The sequence below is a fragment of the Xenopus tropicalis genome, chromosome 8 (genome assembly GCF_000004195.4).
Source record: "Xenopus tropicalis strain Nigerian chromosome 8, UCB_Xtro_10.0, whole genome shotgun sequence".
NCBI classification, from domain to species: Eukaryota; Metazoa; Chordata; class Amphibia; order Anura; family Pipidae; genus Xenopus; species Xenopus tropicalis.
The window spans coordinates 107,174,467-107,190,010 of record NC_030684.2 but is presented as its reverse complement, the minus strand read 5'-3'; the positions used below and the strand labels follow the sequence as shown (position 1 = coordinate 107,190,010).

At 42.5% G+C, this 15,544-nt stretch overlaps 1 protein-coding gene across 1 annotated transcript in view; it reads right to left on the bottom strand.

The window, feature by feature from the left end:
* The window catches only part of desi2l (desumoylating isopeptidase 2 like), a 40,849-nt gene extending 30,509 nt beyond the window's left edge, over window positions 1-10,340 (bottom strand). Inside the window, exon 1 of the mRNA XM_031891549.1 lies at window positions 7,839-10,340. Within this exon, the coding sequence (XP_031747409.1) occupies window positions 7,839-7,877 (39 nt within the window). The 5' untranslated portion in view covers window positions 7,878-10,340. The remainder of the gene's footprint in view (window positions 1-7,838) is intronic.
* Window positions 10,341-15,544: the final 5,204 nt, after the last annotated feature.

The following is a 15,544-nucleotide window of genomic DNA, read 5'->3' as shown; positions in this document are numbered from 1 at the left end:
ATATACATGGCTGTAATTAGTGTCCCCAGCCCGGGGTTCTTCTTCAAATACAGTAAAACCTTTAAACATTTATATAATTTAATAGTCCCGCCACACAAATATTATTTCTATTGATTCCAGAGCAGAGAAATGAGATAAAAATGAAATCAATGTCAGCCTAAGGCTCCGCTCATGCAAATGTTTTGTCTCCCCGTTCCCCTGCTCTGTGCTCAATTATCTATCATTTATTTTAAAGCCACGCGTTACATAATACATCCTTTCAGTGAAATTTGTATTCGTTATAGGGGGAGATGGAGATCACACAAAATTGCAGTGAAATTGATGTAACATTCAATATGAATTTTTCATGTTATTTCTGTAACCACTTTCTGTACCACTGGTAAAAAAAATGCTGAGTAGATAAAGTCCTAGCTATATAAGTTATTAGTTATTGGATATACAATATTATCTGAGTGCAGGACAGGAACATATACTGTAGGAAATTCAGTAGGTAAATTCTGCCAGTAATGTATTGTCATTAAAACAGCAGCAATAGCCACCCATCATGGAGACTCACAAACGAAAATGTGATGACCAGATTAAGAACTGGAGGAGCACTTTAATTCCAAATGCTACGATATGGGTGGGTCTATGGAAATTAACTATCGATGTACATCTTGTATAATCAATAGAATACAAAATAGATCATGAAATATAAAAGCACAGAGCAGGGGTGTAAAAAAAGAAACATCTATTAGCTTTTCTTGTTTATATATATAATACAAAGCTAATCTAGTCTGGAGGGGGTAGCACTCCAGCCAAAGGGAATGGGGGCTTCAATTCAGGTAGGGATGGAGCAGCAGGTTAGGTACCCCAGCCACACAGCTTCCTATGCTGCTCTATGGATCCCTATTGAAACCACCGTGTGTACATCTCGTCTGAATTCGCTGTCCATTTTTTTTTATGAATTCTGCTGAATTTACTTAAACAGTCTTCAAGTGTGGTTCCCAGGTTTTGGCAGACAAGGCAGGTGTTTGCTGAAATTCATTGAGATATGAAAATGTGATCTAATCACAATGGTACCATGAAAGTTACGCGTTTTGTACAATTTTCACACCATGCATGGGCTCTAAATTATCATTCCAATAATTTTCATATCATGGCAATCAGTCATTTAGTTGATTGGACAGGCTAGAAAATTTTGGTGAGATAACAATATTTTCTGTTCATGTATTGTGTATCTGACAAAATCTTTGGGTGACCTACCATTCTCGCATTTCTCGGATGTCACTTTCATACGATTGTTGTCTAGCACTTGTTAATGGTCATAACATCCTTCAATTTGTTGTTTTACATTGTTGCATTCAAATGTACAATTGATATGTGAATGTTTGTCGAAAGAATATTAAAATCTAAACATCTATGGCCACCTTTAAGATGTGTGTATGTGGCTGATATGTGATCTAACAGCCTGTGTTGAGGGAGGGGTAAGGGTGATGTTATGGGAGCAGGTGGGGTGCTTTGGAGGCTGGGAGTGGGCATGTTGAGGGATAGGCGTTTCAGGGTGAAGAATTTTCTGTGGGGAGGTCCAGGTCATAAAGAGTGGGTCGGAGCAGTTAAAAGTGGGTGTAGCAGGGGGAGAAATTTAGGAAGGAGGGGGAATTACAAACCTACCGGCAATTATATTGCTGCTAAATTGCCCTAGCAGGTGACTTACTGGGAATCCTACTCTCTATGTGTGAGTATATGGTTGTTCCATATTGACATAAATTGCCTCTTTCAAACCATTAGTCTCTCTGACATACTTTTGCACCAAACCAGTTTCCCCTAACATCTCCTGGAAAAAATCGTAATGGAACCTTTGGGATTGGATTAAGGGATTGTATTACTCTAAATGCTTGTGAATTCCCCACCACTTATTTGAAAAGAAAAAGCAGCTCGGATAAGAGATGAAATGTTTTCAACATTACTTAGCAAGTCTATTCACTTTAGACTGCTTTAAAACACTACTAGATACTGTATATCATGGGGGAGAGAAGTGTGGGAAAAGCTATAGAGTACAGGACAAGAAGAAAGGGATAAAAATAAGATAAGCATTCAGCTATGGAGCATTTGTAGAAGAAGAGGATGGTGGAGCACAGGCATACGGCAAGAGTTGAAGAGAGAAGAAGGGAGTGACATAAAGAGCTTGGGTAACACAGAGATGGTGTGTGGGGAGTTGAGTGACATTTATACATAGATTATGAAAGGTGTTTGGTTATGTGCCTGTGCCCTTATTGTCTTGGGTGCCTAACAGTATCCCAGCCTCACTCCATCTGGGCTATGACTCCTGCAGGGAAGGAATGATCTTTATGTGACTGCCTGAACAAAAACGAAATTATTTTTCAAACTATATAAATGGGTGACTTATGAGGGTACCTTTGTCGTGACTAGTAGCTACATAGTGAGGACCAAGGCTGACCTTCTGCCTGAGCCCTTCCACCTGATCGCTCAGTGCCCCCACCTGAGCAACATGCCACCCCCCACCCCACACTACAACCCAAACCCCTGCCACTCTGTCTGCACAGCTGCTGCTTGCTCAGTTCCCCTCTAATTCTACCCCCCAGCTGTGCTCAAGGCCCACATCTCTGCCTACCCCTAGTTCTGATCCTGAGTACAGGGCTTCATATCATTACTGCGGTGCCAGCCTCAGGTTTCATGACCTCACAATATGGGCTAGCACAGCAAGAGAAAAAGAACCCATACAAAGTAAATGTAATTGCAGTTGCACACAGTGTCAGTTCTGACTCTTGAAACAATCTAGCAGAAGTCTGTTCTTCTCTCAGAAACTGCTGCATCTTTTCAGTAGTCAACATGAATACAGGGAGTTTCTATTGTCAGTAGCAATTACATTTACTGATAACCGAAAAACCATTAAAAATGTATAATACAAAATCAATGTATACTGAACTGGATAGTTGCTCAAAATTACATTTTCTTTCATCATGCAAAATACATTGTTTGGCTGAAGTTCTGACCCCCTGTTTATGTATGCTGCTGCTTAAAACCCTAATTCTCTTCCTGTTGTTACAACAAGCTAGAACTTTGGTCACCACCAAGGCAGCTACTACCGTCAGTCACAATGTTACACTGCAAGTCTTTCTGCAATTAAATACATTATAGGGACTTCAATCCTATAATACACAGTGATGGCTTCAATATCATAGCAGCAACTGCTAAAAGCAACAGGCAGAGGTGCTGCACACGTTTGTTGTAGTCTGACATAATGACTAAATTTCCCATGAGGCACCATAAGGTCTTTACAAAGTTTACAGGAGTTCAGAGGAAGTAAGTCTTTGTTCCTCTGGGACAGTCTTACTTCTACCCCTGTTGCAAAGCACAACAAGGCTCTGGGGAAAGGGCTAACTGAATGAGAACCAACGGGCAGCATGTTGCACCCCTTACTGCATAAGGTGCTATAAGGTACTATGAGACCTTCACTCACAGGTGGGCAGAACTGGAAGTTGGTAGAAAGAATAGAAAGATAATGTTTTACAATAAGGAAGTAATGTTCACAAAGTAAAGTGTGGCATTGGCACATTTAAGTTATAAACACCCACCTCCGATATCAGAAGTAGCCTTTGATATAAGGAATAATATAAGTCATATAGAAGTTCCATAATTGTGAAACTCTAATTCCTGATATGCTATATAGGGGGTACAGTATTTCTTGCAACACAAGTTTCTACAAGTTACATGATACAGTGCTTGTGTAGGGGATCAGAGAACCCTGCCCCCTGTTTCTCAGTCTGTGATCTCATCCAGCCTAGCTACAGGGATCCGGTTGGGTGGCTGCCCCAGTGCACGTCTGGGAGAGGTGTGCCTAAGCTTTGGAGCCAAAAATCTAGGGGCGGGCCCAACAGCTTATAAAGGGAGCCCCTGCTGTTGTTTGCCAGAGTTGAAAGAGATACAGTGTGAGCAGCCATATTGTGTGTTAGACTTGAAAGGAAAAAGTCTGCTGGGCTGCCAGGAAGGAATCAGTCCTCTGTGGTATCTCTTGTGTGTGTCCCCTGCTGTGAACAGGTATTCCAATTGCCTGCTACGTGGGAGCAGCCACCTTTATACAGGGAAGGTACTCTGGGCAGGTAGCGCTACCTGGGGGGACTAAAGAGCTCTTGGGGAAGGGACTGAACTAACCTCAGGGTTGTGGTTTATCCGGATCCAAGTGGGGATTGGGCATCTATAGAGACTGTCTGTGCCAGCTGTGGATAAACTACATGGGTTCCTCAGAGCAAGAAAATCAGTTATACATAAAGTGTTAACTTCCAACTCCAACAGTTATATAAAGTTTAACATTTCTGCAAAAGCTGTGTGTGATTATTTCCTAGTGGAAATCCCCTAGAGGTGTGTTCCTCAGTGTCCACTAGGTGGAGGCACTGCGCTGTTCCCAGTTCCCAGTATCAATATTCTTTGAAGAACACACATCTCCTGAAAATACAGCCCATATATAAGTGAATGTGCCAAGAAAGGGTTACATTTTGGAGGCACTGCTGAGATTCTATTGGGAAGCTGGGAATGTTGGATGAAAGCATGGCTGCACATGAAACCCCACAAACTGTTCGCCAGTGGTGCAATGCTTTGGGACTTAACCCCCGGAAGGTTGCTGTTGTGGGGCCCATGATGCCAAGAGTAAAAGAAGATTCTATTTATGAAATCCTTGATGGGGAGCCCATATTTTTCCGCCCAAGGGTGGCTGCGTCACGGCGAGATTCTGCCGGGGTTCTGCTGAATGTCCTTATAGACAGCCCCAGAGAGATAGACCGTGAGAGGGTTCCCCCTGATATTGATGCGGGAGATGAAGGGCCATGGAAGGTTGTTCTGCCAGATCTGTCTGATGACGCAGATGATTTAACTACCCATGTTGACACCCTTGTTTCCCAGTTTGCAGTTACAGCACCGGGAGGTGTGCTGCCCAGTAAGAGACTGTTTGATTCGCCAGCTGAACAGAGTCAAGTAAAGCAATGTCCATCCAGTGAGAGTGTGGTCTCCAAGGGGAGTGGGCCTAGCTCGGGAGGCCAGCTGGATACCCCTGATATTGTGAGTGCGCTGGGACTACTGACTGACCAACTGACTCAGCTGGCCTGGAATGGTAATTTTAAAAGACTTAAAGTGTTTTCAGGTGCAGATCCGGTACCCTCGGGTGAGGACTCATTTGAGAGTTGGAGAGACTCCACTGTGGTGTCCGTGAGAGATTGGACCGGCCCTGAGGCAACCATGAGAAGGAAGATCCTTGAGAGCCTTCGCTGCCCTGCTGTGGATGTGGTAAAATCCTACCTAGTTAGTCACCCTGATGCTACTTCAGGCGACCTGATAGAAGTCCTAGAGGTGACGTTTGGCCCTGTAGCAAGTACTACAGAGATGCTCCACAACTTCCACTCTACCTTCCAGAAAGAGAAGGAAGCCCTGTCTGCCTATCTGGTGCGGGTGGAGCAAGGCCTGAGATTGCTGGTGAGTCGTGGGGTAATCCAAAGCTCTGAAATGGATTCCCTGAGGATTCGCCAAATGAGGAGAGGGACTTTAAATAGTGACCCTGTTGCCGTGACAATTAGAGCTTACTACCAGGATACACTAACCCCTGGCTATGTTGCTCTGATGGAGAGAGTTCGGCGGGAGGAGGCTGATGCCTATGTGAGGGTGAGGAGGAGTTCCACCCTAGGGCATGCAGAGAAGTCCCCTGCTGATGCAAAGCTGCTGGAGGAAAATAAGAGACTTCGCAAAGAGTTGGAAGCGTTTAAAGCTCAACTGTCTGAGAGAGCCAAAACCCCAACTGAGACGAGGAAACCTCCAACGTGCTACCGGTGTGGCAGGATAGGCCACATACAGCCAAACTGCCCTGTTCCTGATGAGGTTCAGGTCCAGTCTGCACTGTGTAAAGTACGCCGGCGGCGTAAGAGACTTCCAGGGAAATGTTACAAGTGCCATGTGATGGGTCATCAGGCCCGGAACTGTAAGACTTACAAAGGCCCAACAGTACAGAAGTCCTACTATGAGCCTTCCATATCTGAAAGTGACTCCCCTGAAGGAGATGAGGGGTTGAGTCAAAGGGAGACTGCTGTGGAGAACCCTGTGGAGTGTTGTACTGTTTCTGAGTGTAAGGAGGTACGGCAAGCGAGGCCGTTGCCGGTTTTTCCAAGGGGAGAATGTAGGGGATCAGAGAACCCTGCCCCCTGTTTCTCAGTCTGTGATCTCATCCAGCCTAGCTACAGGGATCCGGTTGGGTGGCTGCCCCAGTGCACGTCTGGGAGAGGTGTGCCTAAGCTTTGGAGCCAAAAATCTAGGGGCGGGCCCAACAGCTTATAAAGGGAGCCCCTGCTGTTGTTTGCCAGAGTTGAAAGAGATACAGTGTGAGCAGCCATATTGTGTGTTAGACTTGAAAGGAAAAAGTCTGCTGGGCTGCCAGGAAGGAATCAGTCCTCTGTGGTATCTCTTGTGTGTGTCCCCTGCTGTGAACAGGTATTCCAATTGCCTGCTACGTGGGAGCAGCCACCTTTATACAGGGAAGGTACTCTGGGCAGGTAGCGCTACCTGGGGGGACTAAAGAGCTCTTGGGGAAGGGACTGAACTAACCTCAGGGTTGTGGTTTATCCGGATCCAAGTGGGGATTGGGCATCTATAGAGACTGTCTGTGCCAGCTGTGGATAAACTACATGGGTTCCTCAGAGCAAGAAAATCAGTTATACATAAAGTGTTAACTTCCAACTCCAACAGTTATATAAAGTTTAACATTTCTGCAAAAGCTGTGTGTGATTATTTCCTAGTGGAAATCCCCTAGAGGTGTGTTCCTCAGTGTCCACTAGGTGGAGGCACTGCGCTGTTCCCAGTTCCCAGTATCAATATTCTTTGAAGAACACACATCTCCTGAAAATACAGCCCATATATAAGTGAATGTGCCAAGAAAGGGTTACACTTGTAACAGATAACATCAAGCAGTATTTGTAGGGACATATTTTACAGATTATTTAAGGATCTTGTGGCAGTAGTGCATTTTTTTTTATCATACACAAGTTTCATTAAGTCATGTGACACAAATATCATCACTAAGCACCAAACTAATGACTAAGAACCACTTATAAGGAGATCATTTCTTTTTAGGACATTCAATACACATTCTTGTGTATTATAAGTTCTGGATTATAAGACGTTTTATTAATAAATACAGAAATTAATAATTATATAACTGTATATCCTGTAATGTATATATATATATATATATATATATATATATATATATATATATATAGTAAATAATGTACACCCGATTGTAAAATATAAGGCTACTGTAAGTGGTCAAGGTGTTCCATGACTATATTAAAGCATGAGGTCGAAGGCCGGGTGCTTTTATATAGCTCATGGAACTCAGAGGTGACTTTTAAAATCCTCATATTTTATCACAGGGATACACTATAATAAGTTTTAGTGAGTGACGTGATGTGACATCACTAAGCACCGTTTATAAGAATACAAATCAGAGGATATTTTATTACACATTTTCTAAGCTGGAAGGAAACATTTAAAAAAATGTAAAAGAGGACTTTAAGGAAAGCACTGTTCTAATAGGCTAAGTAGTAGCATTTAATAGTTGCCAACATTTTAGAAGTAGCTCCCAACATACTTGTGCCATGCCCACTTTCTGGCTGTTGGTAAGTAGTGTTCTAGTTTTATCAGAAGACTTAAACTACCTCCCTCCAAATTGATTTCTGTTGTGTGAAAGTCTTAGCCTGCCATAACCATTTGGTAGAGAACTAGTCCCAAACACACCAGCAGTGGCTACAACAGAAGCAGTGTGGGTATGATGAACCCCAGCATCAGGCAGGACTTACCATGTCATAGACATTTAGTATAACTGGTTCATTGGCCATTGTGAATGTGAGCTGCTCCCTGTGGCTCTTCCAGGCGTAGAGATCCCTTGTGGTCAGTGCTGCAATTGGCTGATGCCTGCGGGTTTGTTTTCATTCTACAGTCTCCAGTCAAACAGGCTTGGGGTTCTGACTGCCTAAACTTGCACAGCAAACCTGTTTGTTTCCCACACTGCAGCTCATGGGTGAATCCGGAGATGATGGCAATATCAAGCAGAGTCCCAACAAATCCTGGGGAGTGATAGCTACGCTCCACAGTGCATGATGCAGTCCTGATACAGAAACAAGTTAAATATCATGAGTTCAGGCAGTGAAATAGTAGAGAATGCCCTGCAACACATCTGCTCTTTGCACACCAATGACCTTTACTGAATGTAAGGTTAGCTCAGCATCCCCAAACATGCTCCTTCCTCTGGCTTGCTCCAATCCACTTACTGGCCATGCTGCTGTGCATAAACCTGGGCTGTTTTCCTCTACAGGCTCCTCATTAGGCTGCCGCTGTTGGGTCTGATGTGCTACACAGACTGCTCTGGAAAAATTGGATAAACATATGAGATGAAACAGGCAGTGTGATGCCCCGCTGCTGATGGAAATGCTTGCAGTCAGAAGGAGCCGTGGTCCTGATGCTGCATACCGGATAACAGTAATGATGCTTCAGCGTGACAAGATGCTAAAGGAATGAGAAAGACCCACAGAGAAAGAGGCTGGTGTCGGTGTCTTCCAACAGACTGTGCTCCTGTGGAAAAGATATGAGCCTGCTGCTCATTCAGTGCAGACTGTGTAGTATCTGGAAGGAAAAAAAAAATAGGGACAGGATGACCTCATCTAAATAGGGGGTGGAGTCTTGGCTCCATGCCTACTGCTACCAAGCAGATGTGAATGAGCTGCAGGGAGGCAAGTTACATCATACAGCATCCACAACCCCCTGGGGACTGAGGCTCAGTCACCAATACAGCATGCTAACCATTCATGGAACGGCAGAGAGTTCCCCCAAAGCACAGCCGGCACTAGGAATCCCCTAGTGGAAACCTGCTTCTCAGCATTTTGATGCCTGCCTCCCCATTAACCTCCCCATAATTAAATACTAATCATCATAGCAGCTAGAATATATTAAGGATAAGCTGTCCCATTCCTCAAATGGTGAAATAAAAAAACAAATGTTGCTAATTTTGCAAGAAGCATCTGTACCTCAGAAGGGTTATTTTCAGCCCGGGGTGCCCTGAGGTGTCAGTAAGCCACAGAAATGGCAGCTACACTTGCTGCAGAAAGAGTAAGTGGCTTTGTACCACTGCTACCGGCTCAGCAGATAAATGAAAAACACTAGAGGGCAAATATGGGCATCTGCAAAGCAGGCTTACTGACTAATGTCAAATTCCCCCAGGCATTATTACTAACTGTTCCTAAGTGTAAGGTACAGTTCCAATTAAAATAATGTATTACCTACAAGGGCTCTCTGTAACTGACTCTCATTACCCAATATAACTCCTGTACTACTTTTCCACAACTGTACTGTTTTATAGTTAAAATGCAATATAAAAACATTTACAAAAAAAATCATAATTGAAAAGTTTTTGCTAGAAGTTACTGCACATTTCTAATCTACTGTATATCAGCAACTTCCTAAAACCACACCTTGCACCTTAGCTCCCCCTCCTGGTGGTCCTGTTGTGTTACAGCAGCATCACCCTATATACACTTTAAGTTCTTTCTTTACCCATTACATGTCACAACTCACCTCTCACCTGTATCTATGGGTAAAGCAGTATGTGGCTGGTGCCAAGTGAATATGTGCAAGTACAATATCTGTTTTCCAAATTCACCAGAGGAGATTTGAGCAGTGTAGGCTGGGGCCTGGGGGAAGAACCTGTTGCACTGTACATGGGACACTATACTGTAGCATTAAGCACTGCCAGCATCAGGGTAGAGCAGGTGGATACATTCCTAAGCCTTCAGCTTCACAAACATTATGGTGCACATAACATATATGGTTCATGGGCTGGAGAAAAATTAGCATTTAGCTTAGTACCCCAGCTTCAGGGCCACTTGGACCTAGGATTCAAATACTAATAACCAACTATACTGCAACACATTATGTAGTTATGTTACATAAGGATATACATCATGGACAGGGCCACCATCAGGGGGATACAGGAGCTACCCCAGTGATATAAGAATTCATTTCAAAGGTTGTAAAGGGTATGGGGCTTGCAAGGGTGTGGGCAAGGGTTTGTTGGATAATTGGGCAGGATTTTGGCATAATAGGTGTGCCTGGGTGGGTCAGGGGCTTAGCCATGAGTGCATGGGCTTTTATTTTTCATCAGGGCTCCACTGAGGGTCCTCCTGCTAACTTAGTAATACAGGGCCTGTGATTCCTGATGACAACCCTAATTATGGATGTCAAAACAAAACTGGATGTCAAAAACAAAACTGGCGATACTAGGAGCTGTAGCTCAGTTGCTGTGGGTTGGATATCCTTATTGACCTCCTGCCTATTTCCTACTTCCAACACCATCATTTTATCATTTGCATTTGACCTGGGATCCTCCAGCTTTTGGTCAGCTATAGCTTCTAGCATTCTACAGACACTCTGTGAGGCTTGCAGGTTAGAAATCTTTGCTTTAAAGAAACACTTACCAGGTAACAGTTGATGAAGTACTGCCAGCTCTGTTTTTTGAAGGACGCTTCCTTGTAACTCAGTTTGTTTGTTTCTATTTGTTAGTTACAACTTGAAAAATAATACTTGCCACATCGTTTGACATTTACCTATAGGTGACACTTTAAAAAATGATTGGGGTCAGAAATGTCTCCACTTCGGAACACTATTACTCATTGTGTCTGCCTTGTAGTAACTCTGGGGCTGATTCAGTTCAGTGGAGAAACTTATAAGTGTGTTAATCTTATTCAAATGCTCATTGCAGCCTGCAGGGAAGTCTGGAAATCATTTTTGAAGACTAAAAACTCAAGACTCGGTAAGACCAGAAGGAGTATATAATATATTGGCAGGCGAGGGTCAAATACAAAGCTGACCTTCACACTGCAGCATGCTACATTTACAGTATGCTCTGTGACAGCCCCTCCAATACACCTGGAGCACTTGGAGCCCTTCTGTAAATACTTCAAGCCTCTTCATACATCCGCACCAGAGGGAAAAACAGTGATCATGAGGGTAGCAGGGGTACCTAGAACCTTATTCAATCCAACACAAAGCCTTCACAGTGCATGAACCCTTTCCATGCTGCTTTTAGGCTAAGTCTTCCCAAACCAACACCAATTAATTTCCTGCAACATCAAGAACAAGGTGATTTCACATGGAATTGGTGCTTTGTACCATGTTTGCCTGGAGGTAGGTGGTCTGGGTGGCATTCTACATGGAGCAGGCACTGTATTTATTCTACTGTGTGTTCTCTGGATATCATAAATGGAACTGGCATTGTATTAATCTTTCTGTGTGTTAAAAATGAAATAGATATTGTATATATCTTGTCCTGTGTCCATGGGCATTGTACATAGAACTGGCTCTGGGTTACCATGATGGATATTGTAGAGACTAATTTAAGACATTTTCTACAAAAACACAAAAATCACCCTCTGCGTACAATGCTGCTCCCTGTAACACACAGCATAAACCAAAGATAAACCCAGAAACATAGAATCCATGCATCTCTCCCATCTACCTGCACTTACCTCCCCTACACTCAGGCCAGAGCGAGTCAGGGACAATTAAATAAATGGATTTTGTGCTCTTTAAAATAACAATGACTTTTTGAAACACTTGCAAAGTGGTGACAATATCCTTATAAATTACAGCAGGGTCTGTATTATCCTATATGTTATTTACTAATTTCCCAAACCTCAATGCCTATAAATGTAAAATATAGACAAAAAACAGACATGGAAATCACGACTGAAATGAGGCTGAACAGAGATTAGCACAATGGATGCCTGACATTTGTTTTTTGTTTCCATAACATTAGTGACTGTTAATAATAAAGGCATTATGCCAGATACACGTTTAGCTGCGAGGGAGACTGACTAATTATTCTCTGTTTCTTTCACTGCCATCTCCCACCTACACTATTCTCAGAGAAGGCAGCAAATTACTCACAGGAGCTTATTGTTCCCTAACCCCAGTGCTCTCACATTTCTTTCATCCATTAGCACTCTCACTGCACATAAGGAATGGCAGAGCCCCGAAAAAGAAATTCCGAGAAAGTGATAAAAATTCATAGCAGTTTGGTGCCAGAAGACTTTACCTTTAAATCCACAAACATGTTGTAGATATATATTAGGCACTTTTAAATATTTATCATTATTGATTTATTTATTAATATTATTTTATATTTTGTCTTTCTCTGCTGTGATGTGTGGGCCAGCCCGAATACGGCAGGTTGGGGTGGGTTCAGGCTAAACTTTATTATGTGCCCACCCCGTCTGTGACCATACTATGCCCTAATCCTGTCTTGAGACTTTGGTATTTATAGATCCTCACCTGCATGTCCCACCGCTTTCACGACATCAGAGACAGGCGAGGCAGACATGTCTATAAATACTGAGACTTGCCAGGTTAGGGCCGGGTGTGGATGGGACACCGGCAGGTTAGGGACCCTGCCTCTCGCCAAAGTGAAATGCAATTTGGTTGCTAGATGCCTGTTGGTTAGCCTCTCCTGCTGTTCCTTCTTTTTAACACTAAAACAACTGCCTGGTTGCTAGGGTCAGTTACCTGTTTTGACTTCACATTTCAGTTAAACATGAGGCGCATTGTATATTTAAAGTACAGGTATAGGATCTATTATCCAGAATGCTTGGGTCCTGGGGTTTCTGTATAAGGCATATTACCATAATTTGGATCAACATACCTTAATTCTGCTAAATATCATTTGGACATAAATAAACCCAGCAGAATTACTATTCCATCAAATTGGATTTATGCAGTTTCGTTAGGGTTAGGTACAAGGTACGGTTTTATTACTTAAGAGAAAAAAGGAAATGCTTTCCCCTAATTTGGAGTTTTCTGAATACTGGGTTTCAGGATAAGGGATCCCATATCTGCAGTCAGATCCCTGCAGGTGGGTGAACATGTTGGTGCCAGCATTGTGCTCCACTTGGAACTGTTACTGTGTTGTCTTCTGCACTGAGGACAGATTATACCCTATAATTTATATTGCCCAACACACACTGTAGGTTGGATTGGTTTAACATTTAAAATATTTTATCCTTTCCATTGCTTGTTTGTATTTAGGGAAAAACCCAGGCTAGTCGCCTATCCCCAGTATTACTTTACTTTTTCCATTTGCTATTTCTACTTTAAATGTAGGCACTGTCCAACTGGGGTGCCAGGGGCCCACCAGAAACCCCTAGCTTTTATCTTAACACACTATAATCTATTTTCTATCTATTTAGGCTTTTTAAGGAATGACCATGAATTAGGCCAAATGGTAAGATACTGAATATAGGTTGGCTTAGTCTAACATTTCCCATAAACTAAAGGATATCATAGAGAGAAACATGCTGGAATGATTATAGGAAAACAATGGTATAAAAATAATTATTTTAAATTGCTAACTGATATTGCATGTGCCAGTGTGTGCAACAGGATACAGGGTAAGAGATGATAACAGACATGCAAAGCGTGCCATTGCTCAAAGCAAGGAAGTGATAATACAGTTACTTAAATATGTTGTTCTGCTTCCAAGAGATATAGGGCAAAATATTATTTTAGGAATGCACTTGTAAATGGGGCCAAGTGAAAATTACACTGGGGGGTTACCATTGAGGATATGCTTCCTGCCTTATATTCAGCGTTACAAAGGCTTTTCAACCCTTGCCATCAGGGAGAGCTCTGGCGCATTGGAAAATATCATAGAGCTGAGCAGCTGTATTCATACACACGTGGAACATGCAATACCTTCTGATCCAAGGATGTGAGCGTCTTACTAAGCTGCCTGCCAGGACCTAGAGGAAAGAGGACTTGATATACTGTAAGAGTCACTTTAACATAACGGAATCCTTTGGGAACATTCCAGGACTACAGTGCTAACCTTATAAGGACACAGTTAGTTTTAACTGTCCTTTCACTCCAAAAAAATATACAGGCAGGTTAATTGTCTCCAAAAAAAAACTGACTATAGTGTGTGAATTTGACACAGCCTTAGACTGTAAGATCCCCGGAACACGGATATACTGTATAAATGCTAGGGATGAGCAAAGATTTTTTTTTTTTAATAAATCCACGCAAGCATTTTGCCATGCAGTGTGTTTTGCTGGAAAAAATAAAGGAGCTTGGTCTGTTTTTTTTTTCTTTTTTTTACTTTAAGGCACTTTGGCAAGTGGCAAAACACTGCAAGTTCACTCATTATACAGCAACTAGAGAGACCTATAAACTCTATAAAAAGCTGTGGAACATGTTGGCACTATATGAGCATATTGATGATACTTCCTCTATGTTTTTCAGTAAATGCACCTTTCACCCATCTACAGGCTCTGCCCTGAACAGTAGGAAACTTTTTTATGTGCAGGTCAGGGAGTAAAGTGCAAAACACTGGCACAACCATCCATGTATTTTGCATTTTGTGCCCTGCACTGCACATAGAATTGCCACAGGTTTCTGTGTTCCAAATTGCAGCATAAAGACCTGTGTATCCCCAGATACATACATCACTGCCTGAGTTCGGAAGAAGGGGTGGGTAGGGGAGGTAAGTAGTTTTCCTTTCCCAGCCCCATAACTTGTGTGTCATTTAGACAAACAAGTTAGGGAACACCAGCACTTGCAGGGTGCACAGGGCCCAATGTCCAACGGCATTCCCCCAAGAACATGTGATAACAAAACCTGTAGGCCATACAGAGATATAACATTTTCATTATACACAGTTCCCAGGTATAGTCCCTGGCTGTATCTGTAGTGCTAGCTGCTGCCATACAGAGAAATAACTCTAACCCCCCAGGCATGTCCCCTGGCTGTTCTTGAAGTTCTACCTGCTGAGGCACCTGGGGGAATTTAACATTAATGATCCCAGTACATGTAAGCAAGCGGTATCCCTGGGGATTCTGGGTGACTCAAATGCAATATAAATTAAAACAGCTGCTATGTTAAGGGATTTTGGTGTGTAGGTCCCTATGGCACTGGAACTTAACTGATTTTTTTTACTTGCCTCCAAAGTAAGACATAAAGAGTTCATTTGATTTTTTTCTTTGTTATATGAATGCCTTTTATTAACCATGGCTGTTATTTATGGGATTTATCTTTAAAGGAGCAGTATTACCCTTGTTCAGTGACTTGGTGCAATCAATTACATTTATAGCATTCATCAATATAGACAGAAAGCTGTCACTCATATCTCCTAATCCACTTTGTTAGGTCTGTATATATGGATTGCAAATACAACCCAAGACAAAAGTGAAACCACTGTTCTAGAATTTTCCTTTAGTAACACAATTTTCTTCTATTGATGGATGATTTAGGAAAGCTTTCCTGAGCAGGACCCATCATTTTTATGAAGAGCTATGGTCATATGGATCACTGCTTCACATCAAAAGGCAGATCTAATTGGTTATGACACCATTAATGTCCATGGACCTATATATTAGAAATGCTAAATATAAGTACTAGGTCTGTACCCGCCAATTATGTTTCTTGTGACTCACTGCTAAATACTGCACTTTGTAAGACATGT